Source organism: Narcine bancroftii, chromosome 14 (assembly GCF_036971445.1).
Source record: "Narcine bancroftii isolate sNarBan1 chromosome 14, sNarBan1.hap1, whole genome shotgun sequence".
Classification (NCBI taxonomy): Eukaryota; Metazoa; Chordata; class Chondrichthyes; order Torpediniformes; family Narcinidae; genus Narcine; species Narcine bancroftii.
This window is the reverse complement of record NC_091482.1, coordinates 1,088,561-1,109,947: the sequence shown is the minus strand read 5'-3', so window position 1 is coordinate 1,109,947 and position 21,387 is coordinate 1,088,561. Positions and strand designations below refer to the sequence as shown.

The 21,387-nt window shown below is 44.8% G+C and overlaps 1 protein-coding gene across 7 annotated transcripts in view; it reads left to right on the top strand.

Annotated features, from left to right (window-relative positions):
* Positions 1–21,387, top strand: part of smg6 (SMG6 nonsense mediated mRNA decay factor) — a 340,784-nt gene that overhangs the window by 269,111 nt on the left and 50,286 nt on the right. For all 7 annotated transcript variants that reach the window (XM_069910299.1, XM_069910298.1, XM_069910296.1 and 4 more), the window contains one exon: positions 14,468–14,621. In XM_069910299.1, coding sequence (XP_069766400.1) covers positions 14,468–14,621 — 154 coding nt within the window. The remainder of the gene's footprint in view (positions 1–14,467; positions 14,622–21,387) is intronic.

Sequence of the window (21,387 nt, the reverse complement as noted above, 5' to 3'; positions counted from 1 at the left end):
CCTGTCTTGGTCTTTGAAGCCTACTTCGTTATATTTCCAATCATTTCCATCACTCATGTTAGTGAGCTGGAAGCAGGCAGTCGGAGTTGGTGATACTGTAAGGGTGCAGTGGATGGGGCTATAGCAGATCTGTAAACAGATCCTTCCTGGATGAAATGTCACATCGCAAGGAGCTGAGGAACAAATCAGAAAAAGTGATTTGTGGGAAGGGCTGGCCATTTCCTCAATGGCTCAGCAAACCCCTCTGTTCACTGATTGATCGATGCCAGTCAGCACCCAAGAATGGAACTAAATGTCCACAGAAAAAATTGACATTATGTGCCTTCCTGGGCTGTGGGAGTCACTGGAGCATACTTGTGTTCTGCCCACTATGTTGGATAGACTTGGACACAGTAGGGGAATTAAGGATATGGGGAAAAGGCAGGTTTAGGAGGAGATGAGCCCATCATCAGATCAGCCATGATCATATTGAAAGGCGGAACAGGCTTGACAGGCCTGATGGCCTGTTCATGTTCCTGTTTCTTATGTTCCTGCTACGCAACTTCAGTGGCCCAGCTTCAAACCAGGCTTTTGCTGTAGTCTGTGCAGCTTGCATATCCTCACTATGGACAGGTATCCCTCACTATCCGAGTGTTCCTATGAAATCTTTCATAATCCGAAAAGACGTAAAGTGAAGAAGCAATTACCATTAATTTATAAGGGAAATCTTTTTGAGCATTCCCAGACCCACTGCCTCGCGCTCTCCTGACAGTCCGCTATCAGTCCCCACACTGATCCCACTGCCCCGCGCTCTCCTGACAGCCTTTTTACTAATGTAGGTCTTCCATAAAAGCGAAGTGGTGTAGAGCGAACTTCCAAAAAGCGGGGGATACGTGTACTGTTGCAGAGATGTTTGTGGAGCTGAATTGTACGAATTGTCACTTGTGTGGATAGGTGGTGAGAAAAATCGGAAGATGAGCGTGAGCTACTAAATAGGTTGCAAAGAACCCAGGGGCAGCACGGTTGGTTCAACGCCTTTACAGCGCCAACGATTGGGACTAGGGTTCAAATCCGTGCTGTCTGGAAGGAGTTTGTACATTCTCCCCATGTCTGTGTGGATTTTCCCCGGGGCTCCGGTTTCCTCCCACCATTTGAAACATAAATTAATTGGGTGTAAATTGGGCGGCATTGGCTCATGGGCAAAATGGCCTGTTACCATGCTGTGGGTCTCACGAAAGTCTGCAGACTACATTTGAAGTAAAAACAAAATGCTGGAAAAACTCAGCATGCGATATCACATAAATTTGCCTTATGCCCACTGTAAGGCAGACAAAGGGTCATCATTTGTGTCTGTGCTAGTGTAGAATTTAGGTGTTCAGCTCTGTAGATGTGGACCAGTTGCATCCAACCGTCACCAGAGATTTAGATGCTTATCCATCTTCTTTGCAAAGGCTAAATTGAGGTGGGGCAGAGGGAGTCAGCTGTCGAACCCCTAAACAGATTAAGCGAACTGCATTATCCTGGCTCCCGAAGTTCCAAGGAGGGACATGACCTTGGCATCACTGTCCCCTCAATATGGACCAGTGCATTTAAAGAGATTACAGAAGATTGTGAGAGCAATGTTATGAAAACCAGAGACAAGGAGAAAGGTTTGAATCGTCGGGAACTCACTTTATTGTTATTCACATAAATTCTGAATGAACTCTTTACCAGTATGATTAAGCAGTTTATTTCAGACCATAACCAGTCGGCTAGTTCACAATACATGTGCAACATTGCAAAAAGATAAAAACAGAAAATCCTGGGAACCCTCAGTGGGTCAGGCCATGTGTGGGAAGACATTTCAGGGAGCAGACCCTTTGCTAGGGATTCTCTGTCTCTTCTCACACATCCGTGTCTCTTCCTGCCTACTGAGGATGTTCTGTTTTTATTCTAGATTCCCAGCATCTGTAGTTGTTCTCGATTTCATTTACACTGGAGAATTTGAGCTGTGGGCACAGTGTAAGGAGAAATGGAGCCATGTCCCCTTTGTGTTCAGAGAGGACAGCAAAACCCAAGCTGGTGACTGCAGCAAATTTAAGCTGTTACTGTATTTAGGACCCTTCAGTCAATGTGTGAAGACCAGGTGACAGCATCTCATTTTTTTATACTTGAAAGTTATTTATAATTAAATTCTTCTTTGTTTTGACGTCTTTTGCTAAAAATACATAAAGCAAAGGAAGAGATGGCTGAATCTAGGATTTGATGGGAAATGCACAGCAGTTCATTGAGTTTTGAATTGAATGAGAGGGTCACGTCCAGTTTAGGATGTGAGTAAGCCAATCTCTGAATAACGCAGCCAGAGGATGGGGCAGGGAGGCCATGCTTAGAATAATGGGTGGTAGTTGCAGACTCCCCCCTTTTCCTCATCAGTGTTTCCTATGGCAATTGTGACCTGCATCTGGCCTGGAGACTTACATCGACAGGATCAAAAACAGGTGGTGTGGTCACAGCCCCAGAGAGAGAGAGGAATGGAGCTGACACCCTCCATAACCTCTGGAGGGTTTCTGTGTGGGCATCCTGCCAGTAAAGCTTTATGAAGCACAGAGCAACCCCAAGAGGAGCCTGTTGCAGACTCCTCACACACAAACACCAATAAATCTCTCCGGCTTGTGAACCCGACAGCTCCGTATAAATCAGACGCAAGCTGGAGTTCACTTCCACCAGCCGCTGTGTGCGACTTGGCACATCTTCCCCTTGGCCTTGCTGTGTGCATCCTGTGTCCTGCTCACCACACAGAGCAGGCCTGCTGTTGAAACGTGACAGGCTGCACAAAAGCCTCTCGGCTGCCAGACTGCAATGGGTGAAGCTGAGAAAATGGTAGGCAGCAACTCAGCAGACTGACTGCTTCATGACTCTTCCATTACTTCCTCCTGCTTAACCCCATCTTTGCTGAACAACATGTCCACCTTGTCTTCAACAAAAAAACAACTCCAACATTGGAAACCTTCCTACTCAAGCTCAAACCCAGCACTTCTCTGAATAGCTTGTTCTCTGGAACAACACAAAAGCTTCAGAGGAAAATGGTGAAACACTAAAAGGTACCTGATGTTTTGTCAAAAGTGAACTGTTGAGAGCTTGAGAACATTATCATTCCCTCTCTGGGCAACTGGAAATTGTATGATTTTGAAAAGATGCAATTGGAGGTATCCGATAGACCCATCAGCTCTGAAACCTGAAAATAGGAATGAAATCTGCCCGTTTGACCTTCATTGACCGCTTGGAAGGTGAGGTTGGAACACGGTCTCCAGTTGCAGCTCAGCTGAAGACACATGGGCAGTGTTGATTGAAACACAAAGCCAAACCTTTACAAAGGTGAGGCTACTGACTTGCTTTTGGGAAAGGAAATCTGTAATTGGAGCCATTGTTTGATAAAGGTGGAATTGAAGGCCCTGTCAGGGTAATGGGTCATTTAATGGTACAGTCACTGTGTCCCATTTGCAGAGAACCTTTTTTGCTATAAGATTGAATTGGCCCTGTCAGATGTAGCAGCATTCCTATAATCAGGGTGAATCACTTCCCTCAAACGTGAATTATCACTGGCAGATCCATAGAGAAGCAGCTCTTCGGGCACGTGTACATTGAGCACAGTGTCTGGTGTACATGGGCGCAGACAGTATTCTATAGCTACGGCATCTCCCCATGGGCGAAAGATAGGTTGAGCTGGAAATGCCACGTGGAGACTTTAAACCCAGGCATTGGGCTGATGAGTACCAAGTCCAAGTGTGCTTTGGTGTAAATCCGGAGTCTTGATTCCCTCACCACCCCAGCGTTCTAGTTGTTCAACTTATAAATTTGTCCAATAATGATTTATAGACTCTGCCTGCTACTCTCCATGTGTGGAAACTATGTGTTCCAAGCACAGATCATTCCTGTCTTTCTGATATTGACTGGATTTCTGAGAAACATTTGCACATTCTGACCACCCTTTGTGTGAAGAAAATTTTCCAGTGCAGCACTCTGGTCTAAAATTCACCAACCAAGAGAAATAATCGTTGCCTCCCTTCTCATAGCATTGCCTTGTCATCCCTTCACAACTCAGTCCCAAACAACACCTCCTTCCCCATCTTGCAAACCTCTTTGCTTTTACTAAGAAAAATGTGGTAGAAAAATTGTGTCTAGTTGCAGCCACATGATGCAAGTTGAAGAATGCTCATCGACTTGATCCATGGGATCTTCCTCTCTCTTCCTTGTATGTGGCTGAAAGTCACGTACAAGGAAGAGAGGGAATATCAGGGAAAGCATGACTGATTGAGGCACCCTGCACCTTTTGCAGGGTTTGTTTTAAATTAGACTGCACCATCTGGGGAAATATTGAACAGAGGGGCGGTTTTAATTCCCTCAGGAAGGAAACAGTAGAGGTGTAGTTTGTGACATGCTAAGCAGCCCTACTTCAGTCAGTTTTAAAATGGAATTTAAAAACTACACAAATTATTTCATGCCAAGGGAATGTAGATCGTCCAAATGTAGAAGAGATGCAGATTCATGATAACTAACAGTAAACTCTAATCCATGTGAACATTGAGCAAATGATATTCCGATGCCTTCAATTAATGCTGTGAATTATTCTTTAAATTCTCCTTTTTTACTCTATCCACTTAATCTGCAGATTCTTAAAAATAATTCAAGGTACAGACGAGGTGGAAGTAAGGAAATTGCTCAAAGTTCAAGCAGAATATAGAGGATTAGATCTGGTCCTGAGAGACACTGGGTGGGCTTGCATTAAATCCCTGATCATACATGACCAACTCCGTGCCAAGCCAGCTTCTTTTCTGATCGCCATTGCATTCATGAGGGTACTCACTAATGGTGGCCTTGTCCAAGTGGCCGCAGTTACCTCTGAGAACCTGAGTATGAATTCTGCCACGGTACCTCTTGTGCAAGACACCCTTGGCAAAGACTAGCCCACGTCCAACTGGAAGTTCTTTCAAGTAATTGGAAGGGAGATGTAGGTTGATCTTTCTCGTTCTTCAATGCAAGGACTTAATGCAGCCTATTGTCATGTCAGTGCTTCAGATCCAGGTGTCAGCAGAGGGTGCCTTGTGTCATTGGATGGGACCTCGTGCACCAGCTGACTGTGACTCTGGTACGAGAGAGGATGAGCAGCGGGCACATTATTTAATAACTTGGTAACTCTGTATGGGTTGGATGCCAATGTGAATGAAGCAGTGCTGAGCCTCTGCTGGTGTCACACTGTAACTGGATGAGGAGAGGGGATTCTCTGTGTGGAGATGTGCTGGCTGTACCGGTGAGCCTGAGAAAAGAGCACCCAACCCCCCAAGAGCATTACTGGAACTCCAGACATCTATGTCCACAGGGGCTCAGGAGCAGGAGGGACCACTCCATGCAGTATGATCATGGGCTGATCTATTCTGGGCTCCTCTTCTGGGCCAGTTCTCTATAACCTTCAATTCACCAATCTTTTGAAATGTTTACTTACCCCCACCTTAAATACATATGTTTCAACTTATTACAGAATTACAGAGCTTCTCTGGTGAATCTCCATACCTCAGGGGATAAATTTCAATATGCCCCATTGAAATGACCACCCCCATTATTTGTAACTATGACCCTTCTCTTGCTGGAGAAAACATTCAACATCTACTCTTAATTCACCTGGAGAATTTCTGTTTGAATAAGTCACCCACATTCTTCGAAACTCCAAAGAATCCCATCAGTCCTCCCTTCATAGGGTACAAGCAATAGCTCAAATTCTCAGCTAATTCTTTCAAGACTTAAATATATAAACAATGTTCCTAAAATAAAATTGCAAGGTTTTCTAACATTGTCCACTGATCCCAAGCTTTCCCCGCCATCTCTTGCGCCCTCACCATTCCAGCTGCTATGGGTCTAGATTGCACGTTGCCGCACTTCTCGGCAGTGACAGTGTCCATGAGAGGCTGACAGGTGACGCTAGCCAGTTGTGTGTCCCCTGCCCCAGTGCCGACAGTGGACCCCCTTCCTTCAATGTGGCACTCCATCTAGTGGCCTGGCTGAGAATTGACAGATTGCCCCCAAATCAGGACAAGTGACATTGAGACTCCAGATAGCATCTTCATGACCACTGAGTGACCCAAGTACTGTGTTTGCTACTTAATTACATCCTACCTAGCTGCTTTCATCCTGAGTTAAACATTGGATTTTCTTCCAACCTTTACTTGGGCACAGTTTCACCAGGGTACAGTACCTGAAAGTGCCAACTCTCCCCAGGGTAAAGTGCCACAGAGTGTGACTCTCCCCAGGATACAGACCCTGAGGGGGTAACTCTCCCTGGGGTACAGTCCCTGAGGCATTGACTCTCCCCAGGGTACATTCCCTGAATAAACAGACTCTCCCCAAGGAACAGTCCCTGAATGTACGGACTCTCCCTGGGTACAGTCCCTGAGGGGGTGACTCTCCCCGGGGTACAGACCCTAAGGGGGTGTCTCTCCTCGGGGTACAGTCCCTGAGGGGGTGACTCTCCCCAGGGTACAGTCCCTGAGGCATTGACTCTCCCCAGGATACAGTCCCTGGAGGCGTCGACTCACCTCATAGTGTCGTACCTGAGGGTGCCCCAATTGGGTATTGTTCATCGAGTCATCGAGAAGCAGGCCTGTTGCCCCACTCATCCAAGTTTTCCCATTCGCCTGCATTTGGCCCATATCCCTCGAAACCAATGCTGTACACAAGCCTATATAAATGTATTGAGCACACTGATCCTTGCATGAGACCTTCAGTCAAGACCCGAATGCAACATGAGAGCATTTCCAGCTTGTCGACAGAAACAACTTTTCTTTTTATCAATTAAAATTATATTTCCTTATCACCTTCCATGCCGCTGTAACAATGCTTCAGTGCAGTTGACGGCCAGAAAGGTTCCTTTCAAATATATTCATTGTTATAATGTAGACCAGTGACACAAACTGTACTATAGGATCACAAGATGTGGGAACAGAATGAGGCCATTTGACCCTTATTTAAATCATGACTGATGCATTTTTCCTCTCTCCCCATAACCTTTGATACCCTTCATAATGAACTTTATATACACTCAATGACATAGCCTCCGCATCTGTCTGTAGCAACAGATTACACTGGCTGAACAGAACAACAAATATTTTTTATTGGTATCACTATGGGACAAATATTGGGCAGGGTCCCAGTGATGACTCCTTTATGAACCCTTCAATTGTTTGCATCCACTTGTGCAAGCAGGCAGAGCCTTGCTTCAAAGCCAGCTCCTCGGTCGGGGGACCAGTCACCTAGTATTGCACTGCAAGTGGGGTGGAGGAGCAGGTAGTGTAGAAGAAACAGGAAGGCTTAAATAAGGAAACTGGGCAGAGAAGTGGCAAATGAAATATAATATCAGAAAGTGTACGGTTATGCACTTTGGTAGGGAAAAAAATAAAAGAGCAAACTATTTTCTCAACAGAGAGAAAGTTGAAAATCCACAGATGCAAAGGGACCCGGGAATCCTTGTGCAGGGTAGCCGGAAGGTGAACTTGCAGGTTGAGATGGTGGTGGAGAACTCTCACCACTCTGCGTGAAGAAGTTCCCTCTATTTTTCTCCCCTTTCGCACTTAGCCCATGTCCTCTGGTTTGTATCTCACCGAACCTCAGTGGAAAAAGCCTCCTTGCATTTACTCTGTCTAAATCTTTCATAATTTTGAATACCTCTATCAAATCTCCCTTCATTCTTCTGCACTCCAGGGAATAAATTGATAACCTGTAATTCAGTTTCTGAAGTCTGGACAACATCCTAGTAAATCTCTGCACTCTTTCAATCTTATTGATATCCTTCCTATAGTTAGGTGACCAAAACTGCACACAATACTCCATATTTGGCCTCACCAACATCTTACACAACTTTACCATAACATCCCAGTCCTTTACTCAGTACAATGATTTATGAAGGCCAATATGCCAAAAGCTCTCTTTTCTACATTATCCAACCGTGATGTCACTTTCAGGGAATTTTGTATCTGTATTCCCTGATCCCTCTGTTTACTGCACTCCTCAGTGCCCGACCATTTACCATGGTTTGTCCTTCCAAAGTGCATCACCTCACACTTGTCTACATTAAATTCCATCTGCCATTTTCCAGCCCATTTTTCCAGCTGGTCCATATCCCTCTGGAAGCTTTGAAAACCTTCCTCACTGTCCACAACATCTCCAATCTTAGTGAACATTAGAGAGAGATTGAAATTCCCAGAGCTATTGATGCAGAATTCATCAACAAAGAGACCAGGAATGAAATGAAGAAATGGAATGGGTGTATTATTGAAAAGTGATTTGCCCTCCGTGCTGTAAAAGGGAATTGTGAAAGTTACCTTGAAAGCTGCATGTCCCAAAACCAAAAATGAAACAGCTGATGATAATGATGATTGAAGAGTAAATGTTGACGAGATCATGGGAATATTTTCTATGTTTCTCCTTGAATAACATTTTATGATCAGGTTCAGTTTATCTTCTCTCAGTGCAGAGACCTGCAGCCAAAGTTGCATATGACGCAAGCTGGCAATGATGAAGCAGGTACCCCTGCTCTTTATGATTTGGATGAAGAAGGGGGGGGGGGGGTCTGTAAGTTTGAAGATGATAGGAAAATTCGAGGTGTTGTGGTAGATATGGACAAGATGCAGAACTGGGCAGAAAGATAGCAGATAGCGTTTAAAGTAATACACTTTGGAAGGGCAAAGTTAAGGATGGAGGTGGTCAATAGCAGGATTCTAAACAGTGTGGGGAAATAATGGGATCTAGGTCCATAGATCCTTCAAGGCTGCCACACAAGTTGATAGGGTGGCTAAGTAGCTGTATGGACTTTTGGCCTTCGTTGGTCAGGGAATTGAGTAAAAGAACTGTGAGGTAATGTTGTAGCTCCATGAAACACTGAATGGACCACACTTGGAATATTATGTTCAGCCTGGTCACCTCATTATAGGAAGGATATGGATAGTTTGGAGAGGGTGCAGAGGAGATTTACCAGGATGCTGCCTGGATTGGAGAATTTATCTTCTAAAGTAAGGTTGACAGACCCAGGACTCTTTTTGGTGACAAAGGATGAAAACTTAGTAGAGATATGAACAGTACGATTATGAGGGGCTTAGATCGAGTGGATAGCCCACCTTTTTCGTGGGGCAACAATAGCAAGCACCAGAAGATATCTGTTAACGTAGTGGAGGAAAGTTATGGGGAGATATCAAGACGTCAGGTTTTTTTTAACCAAGAGAGTGGCAGGCACTTGGATTGCATTGCTGGGTGGAGGTTGGTACAATAAGGCCATTTAAAAGATTCTTGGATAGGAACATGGATGCAAGAAAACTAGAGGGTTATGGGTGTGAGGTAGGGAAGGGTATGATTGTTGTGGAGAACGTTTCCATAGATTGGCACAATATCGTGGGCCAGAGGGCCTGTTCTGTGCTCTAATGTTTGATGAATGTTCTCTAATGTTGCTCCTGTCAGTGTCACTTATTTTTTGACGTTAGGTTTTCCGAAAGGTCCCCAGCTTCTAAAGACCAGTCCTAAGGCAGGAAGAGCAATTTGTTTGAAGATTGGGCCAACATGAGGTGGAGATGGTTTCCTCCACAGCAGAAAGTCAAGGTGCTTATCAGACCTGTGAGCAGCTCAGAGGCAGATTGTGAAATGAGGGGCAGCTGAGTCCCATTTTAAAGCACTCCTGGCATTAAAGCAGTCAAATATTTCTGTGGTAGTGTGGTGCAATAGTTCCATGACACTGGGTGTCAAGAGAGAAAGAAGTGAACTGACTAAAGTCACCCACTCTCAGTCATCTCGCCAGAAAATGGAAGACCAAAATTAAATTATAGAAATCACACAAATCTGACAATAATGGCAGCATGCAGTCACAAGACCATGTTCATGACTCAAAGTTAAATACACTGATTGTATTTGGAGATATTATTTTGATGGCACAGATGGTTTCATATTAGGATGTTTGGACAGAGTCTAGGCTCTGAGATGCCAGCCAAAGTTTAATTGCTTATCACAATAAAATACTTTGCTGTTTTGCTACAGTTGGCGTCACTGTGGCTCAAACCAAAGAACAGTCCCTGAGGGAGTGATTCTGCCCAAAGAACAGTCCCTGAGAGGGAACAGTCCCTGAGGTGGTGACTCTCCATGAGGAACAGTCCCTGAGGTGGTGACTCTCCCCGAAGAACAGTACCTGAGGGGGTGACTCTCCATGAGGAACAGTCCCTGAGGGGGTGATTCTCTCTGAGGAACAGACCCTGAGGGGGGAACAGTCCCTGAGGAACAGTCCCTGAGGAACAGTCCCTGAGGTGGTGACTCTCCCCGAAGAACAGTCCCTGAGAGGGTGACTCCTCGAGGAACGGTCCCTGAGGGGGTGATTCTCCCCGAAGAACAGTCCCTGAGAGGGTGACTCTCCTCGAGGAACAGTCCCTGAGGGGGTGATTCTCCCCGAAGAACAGTTCCTGAGAGGGTGACTCTCCTCGAGGAACAGTACCTGAGGGGGTGATTCTCCTCGAAGAACAGTCCCTGAGAGGCTTACTCTCCTTGAGGAACAGTCCCTAAGGGTGTGACACTCCCCGAGGAACAATCCCTGAGGGGGTGATTCTCCCTGAGGAACAGTACCTGAGGGGGTGATTCTCCTCGAAGAACAGTCCCTAAGGGTGTGACACTCCCCGAGGAACAATCCCTGAGGGGGTGATTCTCCTTGAGGAACAGTCCCTAAGGGGGTAACTCTCCTCGAGGAACAGTCCCTGAGTGGGTGATTCTCCCCGAAGAACAGTCCCTGAGTGGGTGACTCTCCCCAGGGTACAGTCCCTGAGGGGGTGACTCCTCAAGTAACAGCTCCTGTGGGAATGATTCTCCCCAGGATGTAGTCCCTGAGGGGGAGAGTTTCCTCAGGGAATAGTCCCTGAGGAGGTGACTCTCCCCGGGGTACTGTTCCTGAGGGGGGTGTCTCTATCCCAGGGTACAGTCCCTGAGGTGGGGGGTGTCTCTCCCTGGGGTACAGTTCCTGAGGGGGGTGTCTCTCCCCTGGGGTACATTTCCTGAAGGGGGGTGTCTCTCTCTGGGGTATATTCCCTGAGGGGGTGACTCTCCCCGGGGTAGTGTCAATGAAGAAAATTGTAATTATTTACAAACTCCTTTTCTGATCTTGCTTCTGAAACGTTTTCCTCCTATTTTCATTGTACCAATCTCGTAATAATCGTCCATATCATGGGCAAGGTCAGGTGACATACTGACTCCTGGACATTGAACCACCTCCCCCCCCCCCCCCCACCCACCCCACCACAAAGCTCACAACCTTTCACCACCTCATGGCCTTGGCCAGAAAGTATACGAGCCTAAATGCACAATCCCGTAGATTTGAGCAACTTATTTCCTGCTGGTATCAGACTCTTAAATGGTCCTCCCACTGGCAAAAGATAATGCACTGTATTATGTAATGTTCTCTGTTCCCTGCTCTGAATATTTTATACTTTTCTCTGGTCTCTGCACTATTTGACTCATGGTAACACTTTATTTACTTTTTATAATTGTATTAGTTCCTGTATGAATTGACTATTGACTTACCTGGGTAGCATGCAAAACAAGCTTTTTATGCTATCTTGACAGTAATCAATTAGGGTTAGGGTTTAGGATTAGGGTTTAGGGTTAGGCTTTAGGGTTAGGCTTTAGGGTTAGGGGTTAGGGTTAGGGTTAAGGGTTAGGTTTAGGGTGAGACAGAAACCACATGATCTTGATGTACAGAGGCACTGATGTCATGATACAGGAGTGCTAACAGCAGGGAAACAGGCCATTCATATTATCCCTGCAGCTGTTACACCTCTGGGCATTTGCTCTTTGTTCACAGTTTATTATTCAAACTCTGGAGCAATCGAAAAATATACAGCTTCAATGCTCTGGGGTAAAGCACCCATGTGGAAAGCACGCAGTACATCACAGGGATGGCAGACTCCTTTAGTGGGCTTGATTGCTGACAGAAAGCAAGTGGTTTCACTGACCATATTGGACTAAGACACCAATCAGTGGGCACCCATCTGTATCCATCTCATCTTCCAGGATTTGGCCTGCAACTTTCATTGCCGAGGCAATTTAAGTATGTGTCTCGAGACTACTGAAATGCTGTCATCGACTCTCCCTCCACCACGCTCACTAACTCTCACCACTCTGATGCTCACCATTTTGGGTGAAAACAGCCTCTCTCACACCTCCTTGAAATCTCACACCCCATATCTCTGGTCAGGGCAAAGGGCAAATACTTGAACACATCATTAGTGGTCACTTCTGACAGAGCAGTGTTGTTAGGAAGGGTTTCAAAAGCAATTTATAATTCTCATGATTGATGGAAATCTGTTGTCACAGATTGAGACAAATGGAAATAAAATATTTTGACAGGAAGTTTACACCTAGAATTTCAATAAAGAGAATTTAATTTGTGTGGCATTTCAGGTTGAATCTTTCCAGTGGACAAGTGGATATGCTAGATGAGGCAGTCTGTCGCTGTCATTAATGAATGGAGCATTCTCCAAGCCAGAGGTTGTGATGGAGTGTTAGTTGTGCAGCATATCTGGTTCGTTATGTGAGTTAAATCTTCAGCCATCAGACGTTTTCGAACTATTCAGCTGACTGGGCATTTGCTGGCACTGAGGGATGACTGATTATCCCTGCAGCTGCTATGCCTCTGGACATTTGCTCTTTTGTTCACAGATTATTACCAAAACTTCTGCTACAATCTAAATCAAAAAACTCTCCCTCTTCAGTGCTCTGACAATCACACCCAAGGATATGGAGTAATGCACCCATGTAGGGTGGACACAATGCTCAGGGCAAGTACATCACAGGGTTGGCAGACTTCTTCTGCAGGGGTTGTTTGAAGGAAGCAGGATGTGGCTGACAGAAATGATGCCATTAGGCTCAGCACCTCAAGTCTGTGAGCCAACAGTGAAGTCATGATAGGTATGCCTTTGGATTGGCGATCTTATCTCTGCACCTAGGATTGAGAGAGAATTGTTGTTTGTCATCTTTATCAGTGATCTGGATGATAATGTAAATTGGATCAGGAAGTTTGCAAATGACACTAAGATTAGAGGTGTTGTGGACAGTGAGGAAGGTTTTCAAAGCTTGCAGAGGGATCTGGACCAGCTGGAAAAATGGGCTGGAAAATCGCAGATGGAATTTAATGCAAACGTGTGAAGTGTTACATTTTGGAAGGACAACCAAGAAAGGACGTACATAGCAAATGGTTCAGCCCTAAGGAGTGAGGTAGAATAGAGGGACCTGGGAATACAGATACAAAATTCCCTGAAAATCGTGTCACAGGTGCACAGGGTTGTAAAGAGAGCTTTTGGCATATTAGCCTTCATAAATCAAAGTATCGAGTACAAGAACTGGGATGTTGTGTTAAAATTGTATAAGGCATCGGTGAGGCCAAATTTGGAGGATTGTGTGCAGTTTTGGTTACCTAACAACAGGAAAGATATCAATAAGAAAGAAGGAGTTCAGAGAAGATTGACAAGGATGTTGCCCAGACTTCAGGAAGTTACAGGGAAAGGTTAAAAGGGTGAGGACTTTATTCCCTGGAGAGTAGAAGAAAGAGGGGAAATTTGATAGAGGTATTTAAAATTGTGAGGGGGACAGACAGAGTAAATGTGTAGAAGGGCTTTTTCCACTGAGGGCGGGTGAGATACAAACCAGAGGACATGGGTTAAGAGTGAAAGGGGAAAAGTTTAGGGGGAACTTTTTCATACAGAGAGTGGTAGGTTGTGGAATGAGCTGCCAGCTGAAGTGGTGAATGTGAGCTCAATTTTAACATTTAAGAGGAATTTGGACAGGTACATGAATGGGAGGAGTATGAAGAGCTATGGGCTGGGTACAAGTCAGTGGGACTAGGCAAAAGAAAAATGGTTCAGCACAGACTAGAAGGGCCGAAGAGGTTTGTTTCTGTTCAGTAATTTTATATGGTCCTAGGACTTGTGTTCCTCTGCTGCGTCCAGGATTGAGAGAGGACACGTGTTCCTCTGAGTCCAGGATTGAGAGAGGACACGTGTTCCTCTGAGTCCAGGATTGAGAGAGGACACGTGTTCCTCTGAGTCCAGGATTGAGAGAGGACACGTGTTCCTCTGAGTCCAGGTTTGAGAGAGGATGTTTTCCTACCTTGGATCGAGGATCAGTGGGATTCTTATTTGGGCTCCGAGTTGTGGGTTAAAGCCCAATGTTGATTTGAGTTACTGAACTGAACGGCTCAGACAGTTAATGGAGCTGGATTGCTGTAATTTTTACATACCCCAGATAATTGTCCACAATGATCTTATTAATAATCTTCTGCACTGATCTCTTATAGGTTCGGTTATTCTTGCCATTGAGCATTTACATTTTCACAATTAGTCCTTCCAACCCCTGAACCTTCTCCTATACCCTGCAGGATTATTGGTGTTTAGAAGGACGATTATTCTGATGTGATCCTTGCTTTTCTTTCTTTCTCTACCAGGCACTCCTGGAAGATCAGACTCTCAAGAGGCAGATTGAGATTGAGGTAACACCTGTCTTTCTTGTGCCCGACACCAATGGATTTATTGATCATCTTCCTGGTCTGGTCAAGCTGCTCTGCAGTAGGCTGTACATCATCGTGGTCCCACTTATTGGTAAACATATTTTTACTGCCCTCTGGTCTGAACTGTGCATTGTCTGTGTGTGGTCTTAGTTCAGTAAATTGATGAGCTGCCTTTGGCTGAGTGGTTCCACCAGGTTACATCTGGTGTTTTCCTTTAAAGTGCATGTCACAATAAAATATCAGGAATGTGAGAGAGAGCCTTCAGAAGCAAAACTAACTTGAGGCCAGGTCGTTGTTGATAATATCATTCCCGTCTGAATGTGAGAGTTTAGGGCGGCAAAAATAAATCCAGACTAGCTCTGGGTGGAAATGCACCACAAAACTGATCTTATGTCAACTACAGGAACAAAACAACTTATACCATCACTCAACCTCAGAATTGTGAAATTCCTACATTTCAACAATTTGTATTGTTTACCACTCTTCCCAGAATCAGTGTTATATATTGCCTTCAGAGGTGGTTGTACAAGCTGAGAGCCAGCTGTGTCTAAAGTGGACAAGTCTCGATCATCTATTGTAAAGGATGGACCAGAATGCAGAGCATAGAACAATACAACACAGAACAGGTCCTACCACCACCCATGCCTGTGCTTGCCATCGTGTGTTTTTTTTTCCACCATAAATCATAATAGCCATGATATACACTTTGCTTGCCATCGTGTTGACGTAAATCATACTGATGTCTGGGAATGGTGCATATCCTCCCATTCTCTGCCTGCCCAAATACCTCTTAAATATTGTGGTTGCATCTGTTTCCACAACCTGCCCTGGTAGCCTATTCCTGGTACCCACCATCTCTAGATTGAAAAAAAAACTTGCCTTGCACATCTCCTTTAAAATTTCCCATCTCATCAGAATGCCTCCTAGTATTTGCCTCTACATTCCAGGGAAAACAATCTAAGCCTGTTCAACTTCTCCCTGTAGTCATTATTCTCTCTTCCAGGTGAGATCTGACCCAATCTGCTCCACCATTCAATAAGATAGTGGTTGATCTGACTTTGGGTTCAGCCCCATCTTTCTACCTGTCCTAGAATTTCCTTCTTCCAAATATCTGACTATCTCAGCCTTCAACAATACTCCACGACAGCCTCCGTGAATCTCCAGAAAGAGATTTGCCAAGTTTCATAGCACTCTAGAAAACAAATGTCTCCTCATGCCCATTTCTGATGGGCAGTCTTCAACAACTTTGTCATGGGTTCCCCAAACATCCTCACAGCAACCCACCTCTGGTCTCGAAACACCAGAAGAAGGAAGCCCATTGTGTTTAATATTATCTGATAACACAGCTCCTTCATCCCAGTGCATCACCTCTGCAACGCCTCCAGCGCAAGTGCATCTTTCCAGAAAGAAGGAGTTCTTGTGTGGTCTCATCAATGCCTTGTGCACAACTCACTACTTCATCACATTCATGAGGGAAAACATCCTAGTTTCCTTCCTAATGACTTGCTAGAGCAACGTGTTCATGTTGTTTTTATATGCAGGCATCTTTGGACACCCTCATTCACTGATTTGACTCGACTTAAATAATTCACGCTATCAAAGTGGACGCTCTCATGTTTCTCTTCATTAAATGTCATCTCTGCCATCATTTTACCCAGTCACTTCCGTGTTCATATCTCTGTAGTGTCTATGCACCTTCACAACTTACTTTCCCATATCCCTGTATAATTAGCGAACTTGGATGTATGTAATCCTGTCACATACTCATTTATATAAATGATAAACAGCTGAGCACTATTCCCTAAGTCACCCACCAGATACAGCTCCAAACTGAAAATAACTCATTTTAATCTGACTTTGTTTTCTTCCAGTTAACCAACCCTCCATCTGTGCTAATATTATTACTCCAATACTGTGAGCCCTTACGCACTGACCTGAGGTTCTGTATCAAATGCCACTTGGAAATCAAAATGTATTAAACCTCTTGGTTCCCTCAAATACCTTGGGGGCTCCGTCTTCAAAAGAATTCTCAAACTCACAAAGTAGGTTTTCACTTCATAAATCCCTGTTGCATCTGCCTAATTCTGTTATGTTTTTATTCCCTATTTACTGTTGAAATACTGGTCGCCACCATTTAGCAAATGACATATTTGGCTAACTGACTAATAGTTGCCTGCCCTTCTTCACACTATTTTGAATAGAGGTGTCCATCTGTGCTTTTCCAATCACGAAAGAATTTTGGAAGATCACCACACATGCTATCTCTCTGTAGCCCCTTTCTTAAGAAACTCTTGGGTTCAGAGGATTTGTCATTCTCATCCCATAACGTTACCTATGTGGCGAGAACGAGACTACACCCTGTGAGTCAGTTTAGCTTCCAACCGTTTTTCTTAAAAGCCTGCGCTGTGCCTTATAAGGTGGCCGTCAAGTCCCGCCTCTGTGTTGGCAGTGACGTAACGACACCGCCGAGTGCGTGTGTGCGGCCCCTCTGCCCACAAGGGAAGAAAAAGCCGGCAGTGCCATCCTGACGCCGCTGCTCCAGCTGCGGTCATGACAAACTTGGAGCCAGTTCGCCTGCGTCGCCATGTGCGCCACCACAGCTTGTTCTTTTTCACTAAGAGTTACTGTTTTAAATTCCTCTCCCCAACTTGCCCCATTGTACCTGACTATTTTTGGTGTACTTATCCTCTATCAAGAAAACGGATGCAAAATATTTTTCTTATTTCCAGTAATTAATTCCCCTGCCTCGCTTCTCAGGGACCAGCTTTTACTTTTGCTGTGTCTCTTTTCTAAATGTAGAAACTCTTGCAATCTGTCTAATATTCCTTGTTAGATTTTTCTCATATTCTGTTTTCTCTCTGTTTAAACTGTAGCCATCCTTTGTTGGTTTCTACATTTCTCTCAATCCTTAGGTTTACTGCCACTCTTCGTAACAGTTTAATGTTTATTTAAATCTTAATACCATTCTTGATTACTTAAGGTATCCACAGATGATTTCCTTTCTTCCTGACTCTTTGTTCCTCAATGATAATTCTCTGTTGAGAATTAAGAAATATATATTTAAATGATCCCTTGGAATCTGATTTTCCAAACTACCAGTGAACTCTCCACTCAGACCTGTATAAATGCCTTTCCTTTGATTTAATACCTTGGTTTCAGACCCAGGTTTATCACTGTCAAACACGTTGGGAAATTGTATCCTATGAAGATCCCTTCCCCAAGTGATCTCGGGGAAGTGATACATGAGATCACTAATTCATTAGGTTTTGTTAGAAATGAGCTGATCACAAATAGTTGGTTCCTGGGTTAGGCCTTAAAGCTTTTGTTACAGGAAACAGTTTTGAATGCATCCCATGTGCTCAGTCTCAAGATTATCTTTGGGAGTTTAATTTAACTAATCTTTGTGAAGATTGAAGTTGTGATGCATTTTGCACTACGTTTGAAACAAGTTCCTTGTTTTCCTTAATTGTGACAATGTGAGTGGCCTGTATTAGGGGCCCATAAGCTGCTGCTGGTATTGATTCCCTTCGCTTGTCTGTTCCTTCAAACTCCTGATTTTGTCAGACATTATCCGTGACTCTTGCAGTGTCAGCCTTCATCTTCATTTCTGTAAATGAGGCTGGTCGGCTACTGGAGTCTTGAGAGGAAGGTAAACAATCCTGTGGGGTCCTGGAGTGGGGGGTGGGGGCAGTCGCCATCCTGTGGGGTCCTGGAGAGGGGGGTGGGTGTACTCGCCATCCTGTGGGGTCCTGGAGTGGGGGGTGGGGGTACTCGCCATCCTGTGGGGTCCTGGAGTGGGGGGTGGGGGCAGTCGCCATCCTGTGAGGTCCTGGAGTGGGGGGTGGGGGCAGTCGCTATCCTGTGGGGTCCTAGAGAGGGGGGTGGGGTAGTCACCATACTGTGGGGTCCTGGAGTGGGGGGTGGGGGCAGTCGCCATCCTGTGGGGTCCTGGAGTGGGGGGTGGGGTAGTCACCATCCTGTGGGGTCCTGGAGTGGGGGATGGGGGCAGTCGCCATCCTGTGGGGTCCTGGAGAGGGGGTTGGGAATCATCGCCATCCTGAGGGGTACCAGGGGTTGTGTTTGAGGAAACATTATCTGCGGAGTACCTGTAATTGCATTTCAGATATGGGAGGCTTCACTCTTTATTTGAGGAATGATTGCCCATTAAGTAGTTACTTTGATCTGATCACCTACGTACTGCAGATGGTAATGCTCCAAGCTTTCAGACCAGCAACTGTTCAGAGGTTTCTTTGCAGCACCTTCTTGTGCCGTTTGAGCATTCAGGGGCAAGGTCCCACCCTCTGCCCAGCTCACACACGGTGCACATTTGAACAGTGCATGGGTGGGATATGGGCACAGGGAGTTGGGGCTTAGGGGGAGGGAGTCAAGCTGGAATCTTATCAACAGAAAGTGCTTTAAAAGAAAAAGTCTCTCTCCCTTTGCTAACAGCAGTTCATGATACTTGGCTGAAGTTGGATGTTTGGAGCATTTCTCTGCTTCCTGGTTTAGGTAGAGGATCATCTGATTGCACAAGTATAACCCGACAAAACGCTGTTTTGAAGACAATTTGCAGTGGGTATAGGTTGTGTGTTTCTTCCACCCACGTGATACACAAAGTTAAACAGTGCCCTGTTTGAAATGGTTCTTGAGGTGAAGCATGTAAACCAATCGTAAATGTTGTACATGTTTACAGGGAGTCTGAATGGGCTAATGTCCCCAGGACTCGTTTCAGTTCCAAGGTAGATGGCAGCAACCACTGTGTGCTTGTGCCAAAACAATCAAGTCCTGACCGCAAAGTGCAGCTCTAATTTTATGTACGAAGGGTGCACAAAGCAGTCTGTGTGGTCTGAGCAATAGCTTGTCACTGGTGCAGAGGCACAGGCCGCAGTGCCATTCACAAAGATTTGGCACACTGCATGTGAACCTGAGAGTGGAATATTGTTCATTAAAGCTGAGTGGAATTGGATCGAATGGAGTCTTGCTGCAAAACTACTGCTCATTGAGTGATCTTGATCTGAGACAGGAGGTGCTTGGACTGTCATCAGTGAAGGTTACCAATGGCCATCAGTCCATTGATGATGGGGATAAAGGGGATGGGCTGTTCTGGTCAGTACCATTATGGAAGAAACAAACTATGCTACAGTGGCTCACGAATGAAGTTGGAAGATTGGATTTTAAGAGATCAGGAGTAAACCAGGAGGGTGGAGAGATTCACATCTCAGAGTAAGGAAGAGAGAGGAGAGTGACACTAATAGCTCTTGGAGAAGCAGAGGTGGAGAGGGATAACCATACTGTTAGTGTTACAATGAGAGTTCTGCTGTGTGCCTTTACTCTTTGTTGAATCCACCTCTCCCTCCCTGTTTTTCTCTTTTTTTCTCTCTCTCTCACACACACACACACGCTCAATCACTCTCACCATGGGGGCATCATGTGATGCCTTAAGATTAGGACATAGGAACTTGACCCTCCTGGTAAACTAATTACAATTTTTGAAGTATATTTAAACACTGCAACGACGTTTTAAAAATGCCTCTGAAGATAGAAAAAACTGCTGCAACCCTGGCTGGAGCCCGACGTGAAGAGATCTGAGGCCTGCTGCAAGCTTGAAGCAGGGAGCTAGCATTTGAGCTCCACCCTGAGTGAGTGACCCTGTGGAGGGACCGCCTGCCAACATTGCTCTCCCGCAACACCAGAGTGATGGTGTCAGGCACATGCGCAAAATGTCGAGGCGTTCAGCGACACCGTCATAGGAAGAAGAGTCAGGCTCACAAAGAATGAGCAGGGAAGAGGAAGATCAGCAGCAAGAAGAGGAGACACTGAAGGAAGTTAAGGCTTTTAAAAAAAAAAGCAAATGTAAAGTAGAAGATATAAACCAACATCGATTTACTGATAAGAGAATTCCATGGAATAAAAAAGGAAATGAAAGGGGAAATAAAATAAAGTTTTGGAGGCAGTTAATAAACTAAGGAGAAAATTGGATCAGTTAGATGGGAAAACGAAGAATTGAGATTGAAAGAGCACACAGAGCTCTTAGAAGAACCCGCCTCCAAATCAGAAGCCACGCTCTGTGCTAATTAAGTTTCTTCATTATCAAGATAGCGAGAATATCTTGACCTTGATGGCAGAAGGGGAAAGAGTAAGGAAAGGCCCACTTGAGTATAAAGGGGTAAAGTTCTGTTTTACCCTGATATGTGCATATTTCCTAAAAAGAAGAGAATTTAATCCTGTTAAGATTCTTTGGGAAAAGGGATTCCGATTTGTACTGCGACTTTGAAGATTTTTCTGCCTGGAGGTGATAATAAGTTATTTTTTGAGTTTCGTGCAAGCAGAAGAGTTTGTGCAAGGTCTTCCAAGAGCTCAGGTGCATTGAAGAATTGGATAATCAGCTGCCACTTTGTCTTAGATGGACTAAATATACTTGACAACGTTTGTAGGATTGAATAATTCAGAATAATATCTATTTATTTTTTTGTTGGTCTTCAAAAATTCTTTACGTATGAATTAAATGATGAAAGATTAAATGGTGAATGTTCCAGGGGGTTGAGAAGGGAAATTGAGGTTCTAACTCCTACTGGATCATGTAGGCATTTGTGACCTTGGTCGCAACCTGTAAAATAGAGGGAGGTAGTGTTGTGTAATATTTAAACAACACTTGTTGGGGGAGCGGGGGTTATTCTGTTTATATATAGTTTTAAGTGTAGGAATATATACTTTCTAATTGTAAACTTATTTTATCCTCTTGGATTTCCGGAGAAAGTGCACACCAACACATTAGATTTTGGATGATGGAGTTGAAGGAGGAGGGTTCACCGGTGGAGGTGGAGGATGATTTATTAAGATGAGCAATACAGTGAGAT